This window comes from Chinchilla lanigera, unplaced genomic scaffold (genome assembly GCF_000276665.1).
Source record: "Chinchilla lanigera isolate Chin_1 unplaced genomic scaffold, ChiLan1.0 scaffold00093, whole genome shotgun sequence".
In the NCBI taxonomy this organism is placed as follows: domain Eukaryota; kingdom Metazoa; phylum Chordata; class Mammalia; order Rodentia; family Chinchillidae; genus Chinchilla; species Chinchilla lanigera.
The window spans coordinates 3,971,059-3,986,374 of NW_004955494.1; the positions used below are offsets into that span (position 1 = coordinate 3,971,059).

General features: G+C 42.7%; 1 protein-coding gene across 1 annotated transcript in view; it reads left to right on the forward strand.

The window, feature by feature from the left end:
• Positions 1-14,411, forward strand: part of Zc3hav1 (zinc finger CCCH-type, antiviral 1) — a 59,992-nt gene extending 45,581 nt beyond the window's left edge. Inside the window, exons 9-13 of the mRNA XM_005405449.2 lie at positions 2,114-2,216; positions 8,258-8,375; positions 9,068-9,198; positions 9,617-9,750; positions 12,392-14,411. Of these exons, the coding sequence (XP_005405506.1) occupies positions 2,114-2,216; positions 8,258-8,375; positions 9,068-9,198; positions 9,617-9,750; positions 12,392-12,678 (773 nt within the window). The 3' untranslated portion in view covers positions 12,679-14,411. The remainder of the gene's footprint in view (positions 1-2,113; positions 2,217-8,257; positions 8,376-9,067; positions 9,199-9,616; positions 9,751-12,391) is intronic.
• The last annotated feature ends 905 nt before the right edge of the window (positions 14,412-15,316 follow it).

The window sequence follows — 15,316 nt, forward strand, 5'->3', positions numbered from 1 at the left end:
TTTGGCTAGTATAAAAAGGTCTTCCGTTCAGCTTCTGCGGACTCCTCTGCCATGTTTAGTAGGAAATCAGGGCAGGAGCTGCCCTCCCTCTGCAAGTACTGTCCCACTGGCACAAACCCAGGACCCTCCATTCCCATGGACAGAAACTCCAGGACTCCAGGACTGGCCCACGGCTGTTTTGGTAAAAGTGGGACTCTCTCAGGTCCTGCACTTCCCACATAGTACCTGAAATTTGAACCCTGTACTACTTTGGGTGTGTTCACTACTGAAGCTTTTTTTTTTTGGTGTTGGTGGTGGTACTAGGGATTGAACCCTAGACTTCTTCACTGAGCTACATCCCCAGCCCTTTAAAAAAATTTTTTTTTTTTAATTTTGAGACAGGATCTCACTAAATCACTAAGTTGCCCAGGCAAGACTTAAACTTGTAATCCTCCTGCCTCAGCCTCCCAGAGTGCTGAGAAGTAATGTAACTTTCTTTTGGTAGTACTGGGGCTCAAAGCCAGGGAGTGATACAGCTTTTAAGGACCATTATACCAACTCTTTTGAAAGGTAAGTTGGCAAAACCCTGTAATGAAGTACCCAGAGAACGGAGGAGGTGGCGGAGAGCGTAGGTTGATCCCAGCAGGATTTGGAGTGAACGGCAGCCTGGGCCCCTGGGTGAAGGGCACAGCAGGGGACGCAGGAGATGGCAGAGCCAGGCCACGGGCACAGAAGCTTGGGGTTTCAAGGAGCAGGAAAATCTGCAAGCAGAGGTAGAAACCTGGGTTTGTTTGCTTGGTTAAACACAGAAGACATAGGAAGATTTGAGCAGCACTGCAGCATGGCCTAATTAGCTTGTTTATTTTGCTGTCCTGTCTGTTTTGTTATGTATCACCTTTACTGAGGCTTAATTATTAGAGTGAAATGCATCAAGTGTGTGTGGGTCAAGTGTGTGTTGGTTGAGTACTGGCAGATGCATGTAACCACCCGAATCTAGCTGTAGAACATTTCCATCATCACAATGTTTCCCCCGCCTCTCTGCAATCAGTTTCTGTCTACCCCACCATCCTCTCCTCCCCGACAAGCTACAGCTGATTTGCTTTATGTCCTTCTAAATCAGTTTTGCCTTTTCTAGAACTTTATATAAATAGACTCTTTCAGGGTGTATTCTGCACCTAGCTGGCTTCTTTCCCTCAGAATAATGGTTTTCAGATTCATCTATGTTGTTGCATGTGTAATAGTTCTTTTTGTTGCTGAGTAATATTCCAGTATAAAGATACATTATCATCTTGATATCTATTCATCATCATGGACAGAAACTCCAGGACTCCAGGACTGTTGATGAACATTTGGGTTGTTTCCACTTTTTGGTTATTAGAATAATGTAGCTGTAAACATTCTTCTGAAATTTCTGTGTTTAGGTTTTCATTAAGCTTTAAGTACCCCAGAGGGGAACTGTTGGATCATTTGGTAGGACATGTTTAATTTTATAAGACACTACCAAACTATTTTGCAGAGTGGTTGTATCACTTTATATTCTTACTAGCAATATATAATGATTAATTTTTTTGAGAGAGCCAGGGTCTCACTATGTATTTCAGGCTGGCCTTGAACTCACTATGTAGCCCAGGCTGGTCTTGAACCTGCAGCGATATCCCTGCCTCAGCTTCTGAGTGCTGAGATTACGAGTGTGCACCAACATGCCTGGCATGATTTACTTCTTAAAAGGATCACGTCACAGTGTGCAGCCAGGCCAACAGCATGCATGAACTGGAAAATAACATTTCACACTTGATGTTCAAAGATCTGGCCAACAGGCGCTGACCCACAATCAGTGCTTTCTGGTTTGAGGCCACCTGCATGCATGTCTGATCATCTCGTATCCCAGCTCTCCTCTTTTACCATACCATCCACCTTTGATTTCAATATTAGGTTTATTCCTGAATGCTCACTTACCACACTGCATTCTGAATCTCTGAATAAGCAGCGGGGGGATACATGAGTCTTATCATGAACAGTTTTCATCTAAGTTCACACTACAACTCGGACATGAACATTTGCCATGCAAATTGCCTCTGAAACATGAGTCATTTGCTAGGATGGTTCTTGATTATTTTATTTTTTCTGTTTGAAGGGATGATTCAGACAAACATAGTTTCCAAGACTCAGAAGATTGTTGTCCGAAGGCCAACCTTTGTTTCCTCGCTGGATGTGGAGCAGATGAGAAGGAGGGCAGAGTAAGTGCTCTGAGGCCCTGAAAGCTGGCAGATGTCTGAGATGTTCACATCCTGCTCGCAGCATGTCACTCATGCATCTGGATTCTGTGCTGTTTTTTTTTTTTCCGGTACCGGGAATCGAACTTACGACCTTGCGCTTGCCAGGCAGGCGCTGTGCGGCTGAGCTAAATCCCCAGTCCCCTTGATCCTGTGTTCTTGAGAAGTTTCTGATTGCGTTGCATTGCAGTTTCCTTTCGCATTATCTTTAGGAAGGCACTCTGTTAAGCAGAGTGCTCTGGCTGCGAGAATACCAGACCAGGGAGTGGGGATGTGTGGGCGGTAGCTCGGTAGTTCAGCGCTTGCATAGCATATGTGAGGCCTTGGTCTTCCATCCCCAGCACTGGGAAACAGGCTCACACACACACACGTTGGGCCAGGAAACCAGCGTTTGCTTCTGGTTCTTGGGGGATTTTATGTTTGTCTCTTAAATTCTCTGGGCCTCAACTTCTCCAACGGGATTAATGGGGAATGCCTAAGAAATCACCAAGTGCACTGAGTTTTTGTTTTGCTCTGGATCCTTCCATGTCTTTGGTTGTGCATGATTTATAGAGAATGCGATGAAAGATGAGAGAGAGATGAGATGAGGGAGAGAGAAAGATGAGGCAGCTGCCCGAATAAGGGCTTTGGAGAAAGGTCAAACTGATTAAAGGATTTTCTTTTTTTTTTTTTTTGGAGACAGGGTCTCGTTATGCAGTTCAGGCTGGCCTTGAGCTCACTATGTAGCCCAAGCTGTCCTGGAACTCATGGGGATCCTCCTGCCTCAACCTCCCGAGTGCTGGGATCACTGGCTTGCACCACTACCACGCATGTGCGGCTTACAGAAATATTTTAAGTTTTACTTTATCTTTAATTGGTTTAGTTGTATCAATTTATTGTAAAGGGGATTTTAAAAGGAAATTTTGCTATGGGATAGTCATTGTAATTTTCTTGTCTGTTCCTGAAACTTTCAGTAAGAATCTACCTTGTACATGAACATTTTTGGAGTTGGATTTTTTTTTTCCCCTCCAAATGATATGTGATAATGAAAACAGATTTCAAGGCTGGTATAAAATCAGGATGTTCTAGTTAGGTCCATTTGGTTGTAAGAATTCAAGGTATTTCATGAAAAGGACAATCCTTGAGAGAATGGGGAAAATAACATCTCACGAGAACAGGAACGGGAACCGGAAATGAGCTATGGTAGGACCTCAGGGAGCAGGATTAGTCTGGGTTCTGCTGTAGAATCAGAGCACCCCAGGGCCACAGGTCCTTGCCCGTGGCCAGGTAGATACTGGTCTTTGATTCTCGGTCACCTCAATTAAAAGTTTGCCCCCTGTTCATTCACTGAGGGAATTTGGACAAACGAATCACTCTTCACCTTCCCATCTATAAAATGGGCTCAATAATAGTACTTTTCTGGAGGTTGGTTGATTAATACACTCTAGGCATGCAGAACAATGGCTAGTTCAGTAAATGCTAGTAATATTTCTGGTTATTATTTTTATTCTCCTAATATTTACAGTGACACACGCACACACACACACACAGTAATTTCCCTGTACCTACAGTTTCACTTTTTGCAATTTCAGTTCCCTCCTGTCAACCCCAGTTTGCAAACATGGTACAGTACAAAAGGATACTGACTTAATTGATGTTGAGAGAACAACATTCACATAGTTCTTATCACATTATATTGTTATAATTGTTCTATTTTATCTCTTAAGTTAATCTCTTATTAATCTTAATCTCTTACTGTGCCTAATTATAAATTAAAATTTATGATATGTGTAGGAAAAAGCAACAATTTTTGTGGGCTTCAATTCTCTGCAGCCTCAGGCATCCATCAGGATTCTTGGAATGTGTCCCTTGCAGATAAAAGGGAATTTCAGTGTATATGTAAATAAGATGACTGAATTTTAAACTCAGAGTTTTAATCGGGATATCTTTTCCAATTTACCTTCTGCTACTAATTGCCTAATATTCTCTATATTTCTTAATTTGACCTCCCCAGAATTAGAACCAAATTGATCTAGCTATTTGTCATTTCCAGCACTTTTTTTTTTTTTTTTTGAGACAGGGTCTTGATATATAGTGCAGGCTGGCCTTGAACTTGCTTATGTAGCCCAGGCTGGTCTTGAACTCACAGTGATCCTCCTGCCTCAGCCTCCTGCATGCTGGGATTACAGGTCTGCACCACCATGCCTCACTTCCAGCACTTTTAATGTTCACATTAATGAAATAAAGTATTGCAGGTTAAAAGAAAAAGAAATATACGGGATGATCAAAAAACAGAGTGAATGTTAAATTTTTAGAAAAAAATTCGTATAGTAAAAAAACATATTACCATTAACCCCTCTCCCCTTTGCTTCAAGCACACTTATCCCATTGTTCTCGCCACTTTCTGAAGCAGTTCTGGCAGTCCTCTTTCATGAGTGTCTTTAGTTGCATTGTTGTGGCTTGATGTCCTGAAGCAATTAAAAATGTTTGCTTTTCATGGCCAATTTGACTTTGGGGGAAGACCCAGAATCTTCATGGTGCCAGATCTGGTGAACAGTGTGGGTGAGGACATCGCATAATGAGCAGCTTCAGAAAGTGCAAGAATGGTGGGCGAAGTGTGTCCAAAGTGAAGATGAGTATTGTGAAGCAGGTTAATGGCAATGTGTCTTTCATTGTATTGAATAATTCAATTTAAACATGTATTTTGGTCACACCTAGTATAGTTCATGTATGCACGAAGCCTACATTCTGATGGACAAGACTGTGTATCAATAACTGCTCCCACGCACTTCCTCACATTCCGGTCGGTGCCGACCACATACCTACTACCATACAGGGCAGTGGTTCTGTAGGATGGTGCTGCCTGGGGACTTCTTAGCAGACTTAGCGCCTGTGAAAAGCGGTACACCCTCTGATGACTGCAAAGAATGAAATCACCTGGGACAATTTCTCACCTTGCACCCCGGTGGGTTAGCAAAATATGATTGTGGTTTGGTTCCTGACAAGTGTTGGGTGGGAGTGGGCAGAGAAAGAGGCCCTGAGGTGCTGTTTGCTTCAGGCAACTAATGGGATCCTCTCAGCTGATTCTTACTACAGTGGCTCTTATAAGATGTCTTGGCAAGGGCTGGGGATTTAGCTCAGCGGCAAAAGCGCCTGCCTGGCAAGTGCAAGGTCGTAAGCTCGGTTCCTGGTACCGGAGAAAAACCAAAAAAAAAAAAAAAAAAAGATGTCTTGGCAAGATTTTCCTTAAACTATTTCCGTAAGGCAGCACCCTTCGTATTTTTATTTTTATTTTTTATTTTTTGGTTTTTTTCCGGTACCAGGAATCAAACTCATGACGTTGCGCTTGCCAGGCAGGCGCTGTGCCGCTGAGCTAAATCCCCAGCCTCACCCTTTGTATTTTTAGAAGGTTAATAATTTGGGTTTTTTAACAGTTCATGTACACACACCCTGATAACCTCAACTAGACCATACCCTCACCTTTCTGGACAGCAGAAACTAGAAGGGTTGCTGCCTTTCTTGTCTCCATCTTGGGTGTTTCTTTCTGTACACATTTATTTCAAGGAGAAGAAACTGGAGTATTTCTAATATGTCCTGTAGTTCATCCATCCCCTGCCTCAGTCACTTATGTCTGTCACAGCTGCCCAGCTCATCCCTGCCTTCCAGGAGCATTCCTGGCCATTATTCTTAGGAATCCAGCATCTTTTTCTTTTTCTTTCTTTTTTTTTTTTTTTTTGGTCTTTTTGAGATAGGGTCTCACTATGCAGTTCAGGCTGGCCTTGAGCTCACTTTGTAGCCTAGTCTGGCCTCGAACTCGCAATGATCCTCCTGCGGGCTGGGATTACAGGCGTGCACCACCATGCCTGGCTGAATCCAGCAACTTTTAAAACCCAGCTCTAATGCCACTGCTCCTTACTGGAGACTCTTTGATCCCTCCTTTGCCCTCTAGCCAGACTTGGAACTCCCTTGGTTCATTCACTCCATTCTAATAGCCTGTAGTACAGTTGTGTGCTACATAGTGACGTTCTGGGGACCCCGTACAGCTGGGTATGTAGTATGCTATACACTGAGGCTTGTGTAAGTCCAGTCTGTGGGCATCACAGAACAAACTAATCTAACAATGCATTTCTCAGAAGGTGTAACATCCTTAACTGATGACTGTAGTGGTCACGCAAATGTCACCCCTAGCAAAATCCTTTCTGTCCTCTTCTGCGCTCAGTTATATGCCCGCAAAGCTCTTGAAGTAATTAGTATAGTGTGTGGCATACAGTGATCTGAAGTAGAAAGCTGTGCAGGAAAATGAATTGAGAAAGAACGTCCACGGGGGTTGTGCAAGAAATGAGCTGTCATGCTGCTGCTCCTACCCCAGAGGAGACACAGCTGCTGTTTGTTTCTTTCTAAAAATGTTTATTAGCCCATGTTTGCAGTACGTAGTGCTTGCATTCCTCACGCAGAGTTGGTGCGTGTACATTAATGTATCTTCTTTCTTTATTACATCCCCTTTCCTTTCCCTCCACCTCTTGGACCCCTTCCCATTTGGAAAAGATCTGTCTGCCTAGTTCCTATTATCTACTGTTTATTTTACACTTTGATTTATTTATGCTTTGGGTTTCTCATAAAAGAAGAACCATGCAATATTTAAGCTTGTGTGTCTCATTTATTTCACTTAACATTACGCTCTTGAGGGAAATCCAAATATAAAATACAGATAAAACAGGGCCAATCTTTCTCATTCCGAAAGAGCCTTCATTTTACAAGGGGATCTTTAAATAGTTTGTTCCTGAAGGAATTTATTTTTTAAGTGGAATTGCTTTGATCATGGTAAATGTCAAACATCAACCACAGTAGAGGGGGTTATATGATAAACTCTTACGTAGCTAATATCCAACTTCGTCTGTCAATATTTTACCATCTTGTTTCTTCTATTCTATAAACTCTAATTTTTTTCCTCTGTTGGGATATTTTTATGTGCATCCCACACGTGTGCAATTTCTCTGTAACAAATTTAGGTGTCTTTAGCAGATACGGAGTATAAAAACTGTTATTCAATACCCTTAACCCACCTAAGAAAAGTGGCAATAATTCCTTTCTATCATCTTATACCCAGTTCATGCTGTTCTTTCATTGTCTTATAAATGACTCTTCAGAGCTGACTTACTCTAGTCAGTATCTAAATAGGATCTGTGTGTTGCATTTGATCTGTCTCGACTTTTAACGTATTAGTTTCCTTCCTTTACTTTTTTCATATTTTTTTAAAAGAAACCGAGTGATTTAACCTATAGAATTTCCCAGTTTCAACATGAGCAAACTTTATCCTTGTGGGACCATGTAATGGGTAATTTCCGTAAACTGATGATATAATTTGGAGAACTGATTATATTCAGTTTTTGGTCAAGAATACTATGTAACGGATATACTTCCGGTCATCCAGTTGTCCGAGTGTTAATGATGCAGATTAAGGTGTGGCCTCTGCCATTCCGGTCTGACTCCTCCAGTCCTCAGCTGATCTGTCACTTCATGGTCACAGTATCTATTGCTGATCACTGTTTAGGTTCAGTATGTTACTAAGTGTTACAAAATGGTGGTTTTCTAATTCTCTTGATTCTGTCGCCATTATTTGCTGTGATTCATCTAAAAAGAATTCTTCCTCATATATAGCTACCCTGAAATTACAGTTCACACCATACAGGAAAAGGCAATTTCTTCCGTCCATATCCCTAGTAAGATGTCTTATTATTCCACAAACAGCTGAAAAGCACGCTTGCTACGTGGTAACAGATTAGACCCTCCACAAGTGAAGCAGAGAGTTAAACCTTCAGGTCTGTGAAGAGTTACCGCATTTTTAAAAAGCATGACTATGGGCACATCAGTACCAGGATGGTGCAAGGGGATGGTCGAGAGAAAAAATACAGAAATAAGCAGTGGGTTTCTCTAGGAGGAAACCTTGGCTTCCTGGGCAAAAGTCAGGGTCGGGAAATTGCTTGGGCATAGGGAGCAGGGAGCAATGGAAATGTCTTTCTCTGCAGTCCTCCGCGGGTGCGGTTCTCCGCTTCCAGTCAGCCTGTGCAGACCCCGCCAAAGGCTGCCGCCTCAACATTTGCTCCTCAGAGGAATGTCTCCTCTCTCCCCGCGAAGGGATTCAAGGTACTTGGCTTTCACTTGATTGGTGGGGGAATCCTTTAAGGGTGGGAAAAAGTACATTGGTACAAATGTTTGTTTGTTGGAATGAATGAACCGCTTCCGCATAACTCTGCCATCAAAGGCAGTGATAATGTGGGTTCGGCTGCACCCGGCTGCACCCGGCTGCACCTGGCTGCACCTGAGCAGCTCCCTCAGGACAACCCTGAGGGACAGAGGCCTGTATCTCTACTTCACGGGTGAGAGTAAACGTGACTTGGCTCACTGTGCTCCCTTTATCTCCTGCCCCAGTTGGGGCAAGACGATTGCTAGGCCATTTAGCTTCCACATCGCACTCCGATTTCTGTGCAGGTCAATCTGCTTAGCATCCATGGGGACATCCAGTTCCTCTGCGCTGCACTGGTTTTGGACCTTTAGGCAAGAAGCTTGTCCATCACTGTATTCAGCTGACACTGCAGGGGACCTCCTTTTGCATAATGCTTTGTTAGCGTTAAGTTGCCCTAAATGGACAGGCCCGCTGCCTGTTGGGTTCATTACTGGGACGAATGGGCAGATGTGGACAGACAGAAGTCAGACTATCCCACTTCCTGTCTGAGAACTGGCAATGATACTCATGGCATAGGGGGCCCATGCATGTGGGCATAGCATGCTTTCAATGTTTCCTGTTTCTGATTTATGTATTTTTAAAACTTTTTTAGTTGCTAGATCTCAGTCACGAGTCTCTGGAATATGCCTCAATAAGGGATTATTTTAAAGAGTCTATGAAAAATTTCAAGATTGAAAAGATAAAGAAGATCCACAATCCAGAGCTCCTCAATTGTTTTGAAAGGTTGGTGACCACATTATCTGATTCCCTTACGTAATATTTGGAAGGATTATTTTGTTTTTTTGTTTGTTTGTCTTTTTGAGACAAGGTCTCGCTGTGCAGTTCAGACTGGTCTTGGACTCATTTTGTAGCCTAGGCTGGTCTCCAACTCGCAACGATCCTCCTGCCTCAGCCTGTTGAGTGCTGGGGTTACAGGCGTGCACCATCACGCCCAGCCTGGAAGGATTATTTTGATAATTCTATTTCTATAACTTAAATGTTTTCATAAATTTATTACTTTACAGTTGTGGTTTTAAATTTTCCATTTTGAAAGCAGATGCAAGAGAATTTTAAGATGCTTAAACTTTAGTTGGGATCAGTGTTATCAACTAGCGTGGGAGAGGAATGTTCTTGGTGTTCAGTCTCACATTTCCTGTATTAGGAGGCGACTGATGATGACAGAGAAAAAGGAAAGACTTCTATTTTATGCAGCAAGCCGCACCCAAGTGGATTCCATCTGTGCGAATAATTTTGTCTGGACCTCACATGGAACTCACGAAAACAAATATGGAAAAGGTCTGTACATGCTTCAATTAAGAGGTGTATGTAATCATTTTGTGTCCACTAGCATGTCCATGTTTAGTAGTCATGGCGAGAAATTAAGCTCGCAGTAACATAAATGTGAAGATTAGCATGGCCCGGCTGACCTGGGCCTTAGCGTGGCTCAGGAGCTGGGCCTTAGCAGGGCTCCCATCTTTTGCTTGCAGACTGTTCTACCTGTTGGCAACACCGCCTGCCACTGCTAGTCACTGGCCATGGCTCTGTCTGAGCCTAATCTGTGCTATTGGAGGCCTCTCCCCTTCTCAGCTGCACTGGGCCACCTGGGACTTGCAGTCGCACAAGTGGGCCCACACAACCTTCACACCTGTTTCTTTTTGCTCTTAAACTCCTGCATGCAACTCTTAAAAACACAAGCAGCCAAAGAAATGCAAGGCAGAATTGTTCACATCTAGTAAGTAAATAACAGTTTAGTGGGGTCCAGCTCAGAAGTAAGATTAAATTTATATACAGTCTCCAAAAGCAAGAAATTAGTCATTCAGCTAATATTTTGAGTACACTGGATACTGGACACACAGCGGTGAACAAGTTAGACACGGGCCCAAACACATACTTTTCCATAAATAATGAAATGATGAAAATGTACAGCTGCCGTAGAGGAACAGGGCGGCTGTAACCCCACTCCAGAAATGCTCCCGAGAACGGGATGTGAGGGGCCTCACCCACCTCACGGATCAGTGTGTAGACAGTGAGGGATGAGCCCCACAGTGTATAGTCAAACAGTAAAGCATTCAGGCTTGACCATGAGGATTCCGGAGTTAATGAAAGGTTTTAAGCTGTGGAATGATATGAGAACTTCTACGTTTATAGAGTTTATTTATTTATTTATTTATTTTTGCGGTACCGGGGATCAAACTCATGCATGACCTTACGCTTGCCAGGCAGGCACTTATGCCACTGAGCTATATCCCCAGCCCCAGTTTATAGAGTTTAAATAGGTTACTGAAGGGGGCTGGGATTTAGCTCAGTGGCACAACACATGCCTGGCAAATGCAAGGTAGTGAGTTCGATTCCCAGTACCGGAAAAAAACCAAAAACCAAAAACCAAAAAAAAATATATATATCTATATCTATGTCTATATCTATATCTATCTATCTATCTATATATATTACTGAAACTTTTCGGATGTACTTGAAAGCTGTGGGGTAGCCATCTTTTTTTTTTTTTCCCCCTCTGGTACCAGGAATTGAACTCACGACCTTGTGCTTGCCAGGCAGGCGCTGTGCTGCTGAGCTAGATCCCCAGCACCCCCGGGGTAACCATCTTAAGTGACACGTGATATGTGAAATCTAAACCTGTCAGTTTCTCATATGTAGAACTGTTCATATAGTATAATACTATCCATGAACAAATAAGTTACTATAACATGACACCAGAATATGTGTGCATATAGATGTACGTGAAATGTATAGGAACACTGGTGAAAACTTTTCCACCAAGCTGCTAACGGTCTGGGGAAAAGGAATGGGAGTGGACCTGAGAGTCAGCTAGTGTTGCAGTCCGCTTTGGATTACGGCAGGGAAATTCCCTGGGTAACTAAACAAGAGAAGGTTTATTTAGTGTACAGTTTTGGAAGTTCAAAAGTGTGGCGCCTGCGTTGGCTTCGGTCTGGTGAGAGTGGTGACTGGTGTTGAAACAATCATGTCTCCAGCAACAGTGCAGAGAGGGGGTGGGGGGGTGCCACAGTCCCCGCCCCCCATCACCCAAGAGGCTCCCCTAGGCTCTGTCTCCAAGATGCTTCCACCTCTGCACTCCAGGAACCAAGCCTTAAGGGTTTAAACCCACGGGGGATATTCAACATTCAAACCAGCGCTTTCTTGCTTTGCTTCAAATACAGTTCCACATCTTTTAGCCAGAATACCCAGTATCGCATCTATTCAAGATAAGCCATGTTTCTGGAGTTTAATCATCTATGAAAAAGATGATAACAAACACAATAAATGGAAAATGTATTACACAGTTGTCACAAATAAAAAGAATTCATTTTACATATTGATTTTTATGGAGAAATTAGATGTTGCATTTTCTTTCAAATGTCAGAAAAGCATCTGACAGTGAGAACAATGAGTAAATAGGAAACTTCCATAGGCAGCAACTTGTGTAACTGCCGGCTACAGAAAGCTTCCTGGTTATCTGGGGTGTTCTGAGGTTAAAGGATTACACACCGGCTGCCTGGAAAGCTTGGTGAGGGTCAGTTCCTCGCCCATCCTTCCCTGTGGCATTTCCTGGGACCTTCCATCAGTAGTCAGTGACCTTTGTGCCTTAAAATGTGTTCACTGTAAAGTGGCCTCTGCTCTGAAACATCTTTGGCACGTCAGTCCAACTTAACTTATTCAACTTCTGCTCACGTCACACAGACGGTGCCACTGCAGTGTCACCGCATGATCAGTACCCAGGGGCTTGCTGTGTGTCCCCGCCATTTCCATGGGCGTGTCTCCATCAGTGACGTGTACTTGTGTACACATTTTTTAAGTACAGAGGAGATCTACGGTCACATGCTTAGTCTGCTTTGTCATCTGAGTCTGTGAGTAATCTTATAAACCATAATAATGCTTTTATCATAATTCTCAAGCTTTTTCTTTTTCTGATTGTTTCTAGGAAATCACTTCTCAAAGGAAGCCATCTATTCCCACAAAAATTCCCTCTACGATGCCAAAAATATCGTTATGTTCGTGGCCCGCGTCTTGGCGGGAGATTTTATTGAGGGAAACATGATGTACGTGAACCCTCCTCCGCCGTACAACAGCTGTGTGGATACAATGCTGAATCCCTCAGTTTTTGTCATCTTCCAGAAGGATCAGATTTACCCAGCATACCTGATTGAATATTCTGAAATAGACAAAGAGAAAGACAAAGACAAAGAGAAAGCCTGTGTGATTAGCTAGAGATGATGAAGGCAGCATTATCCAGGATGCGATAACCATTTTCCCTGCATAGAGGACCAAATTGCTCTAGATAATGGTTACCCTTTTCTGTTTTCTAAGTTATCTAATGTCTTACGTCAGTCATTCCCAAGCTTTGCTGTACAAAAATTCCAATGCCCTGGTTGTACACTTCCCAGTTAAATCACACCTTGGAGTGAAAGCCAGGCAGTAGTATTTTTTAAAAGCTCTCCTAATAACTCCAATGTTTTGGAAAGTTTGCGCTGTCTTAGCTGTAACTGGTCCAGGCTGGTTTCTAAATTTCCTATACGTATACCAACCATCTTCTCTCATTTACTCTTTCTTTGAGTTTACTGGGTAACATGGCTTTGTTTTGGTTCGATTGAAAAAAAAATCAATTTGGAAACTTGGAAAGTAAGCTAATACTGCCTGCTAAAATAAGGACAAAAGATGGTACAGCCTTGGGTGGAAGACTGTGAAAGCTGGGAAAAAATGTGTAGGGATATGCTAAGAAGAAAAGTAGGAAGGGTAGCTATAAACGCTGTTATAGACATAACCGCAGTGCTGCATCTTATCATGTGATGATTTGAGAGCCTATGTCTGTTTCTACATTTAGTTACGAGACAGACCCCACGGAGTTGGCTCTTTCTGGAATGCAGTCAGAAAGGCCTCCAACTGAAGTTGGATTCTTTAAATAATTATGGCAAAATAGAGATGTATGTTCTAATTACCCTAATTACAGAGAAAGCTTCCCCCCCAGGTCAGGCTTTCAGGAAAGTGTATATATTTTAGGAGAAATGAGCTGTAGTAGTAAGAGTCATATAAACATACATTCAAGTGCTATTGTGGTCGTTTGCATGGTAGATGCGGCTCTCAAGAAATTAGTAGCAGGGCCATCCCACAAGGGGATGGGCCTCTGATGGAGGTGTGATTTGCTTTCTGGTGAGCACACATTTAGAACAAAGGGAACAATGTCCCAAACAGGCCTCATGCCTGCTAGGGATTTATTTGTGTAAATATAGTGGATTCTGTGGAATGGTCATAGTTTTTACAGCTATTGAAGTGCCCGGGCCAATACTGCCTTCCTGCCTTCCTGTGAATGAGATTTTTCCTTCTAATTTTCCTTTTTCAACATTCCGTTCCTGTGGCCAAAATTTCCCACTAGAGTTCCTTCTAGCAGACATGTTACAAATAATTCACTGGCATTAGAGTTGATTTTTATATTAGTCAGATTTTAGGACGGTACAGAAAGGTTCACAGTTCTCCATCAGTAACAAATGTCGGCTTTTTTAGAGTATGGTTGTTTTCTGGGAGCTTGCCACAAATGATTCTTCTTATTCATTTTTCCCCCCCCCCAGGGGTTTCCACCTCTTGACTTTAACCCTTGCGCTGTAGAGGTGTAATGTATGCAGCTCTTGCTGGCTGCCCAGGAAACACCTCAAGCTGGATATTTTGCAGGGACCTGCGGTCCAAAATGGAAATCTTTATCTGCTCCCTCAGAGGAATCCGTTCGTAGCCTGAGTAAAAACAATCACTGGATCCATTGTGTTCAAGCAGAACTGCAGTCGCTGGGGCTCCTCACACGTTGGAGTCATTCCCAAATGCAGTTTTACCTCTTGCACATTTCCATGTTCCCTTCTAATCTGTTTGCTCCTTAATGGCAATTTAAAATTTTACTTAATGGGATTGCCAACCCAACCCGGATCGCATTTTTTTTATTTTTTATTTTTTGGTCTTTTTGAGACAGGGTCTTGCTATGCAGCTCAGGCTGGCCTTGAGCTCACTCTGTAGCCCAGGCTGGTCTCGAACTTGCAATGATCCTCCTGTCTCAGCCTCCCGATTACAGGCCTGCGCCTGGGATTACAGGCCTGCGCCACCATGCCCGGCTTTGGATCGCATCTTTTGGATAAAGTTTAAAACCATGATCACAGCCCTGAAAGGATCTTTCCTTTCCCTACTTTTTTGTCATTTATTTTCTTCTGTACAATGTGCTTGGCTTCCTAGTAGTTCTTGGTCCCCTTCTTACCTAGTTCAGTGGTTCTCAGTGAGCACGTCTGCTTTTTTTTTTTTTAAATAACAAATACTTTTGCAAGACATGCTTTATTATCCTCAAAATGCAATTAAAAGCTAATATGGCCGGGCGTGGTGTAATCCCAGCACTCGGGAGGCTGAGACAGGAGGATTGTTGTGAGTTTGAGACCAACCTGGGCTACCAAGTGAGCTCACGGCCAGCCTGAACTGCATAGCGAGACCTTGTCTCAAAAAAAAAAAAAAAGAAAAAGAAAAAGCTAATATGCCCTATGCATACATGATTCTAGGAGTAAATTAAAAGATTAAACCAACTAATATTAACATAAAAGGGAAATAAAAGGTACATAACTTAGGTACAATATCACAATACTATAAGACATGAAGAAGTCAAATGCTTACACCTCCTGATAATGAATGTAAACTTGGAAGTAGATCAGAAGCTGTTTATAGAGAAGCATGGGAAAATGAATAAAGCAGGGAAATGAGTGGGCACTAGCATACGGACTAGTGATACAACCACTTCCTTGCATATAACACTTCTGTGTGTACAGGAGAAGGAACGAAATAACCTTCATTGAAATACAGTACTATGTAGGAGAATGTACAGATT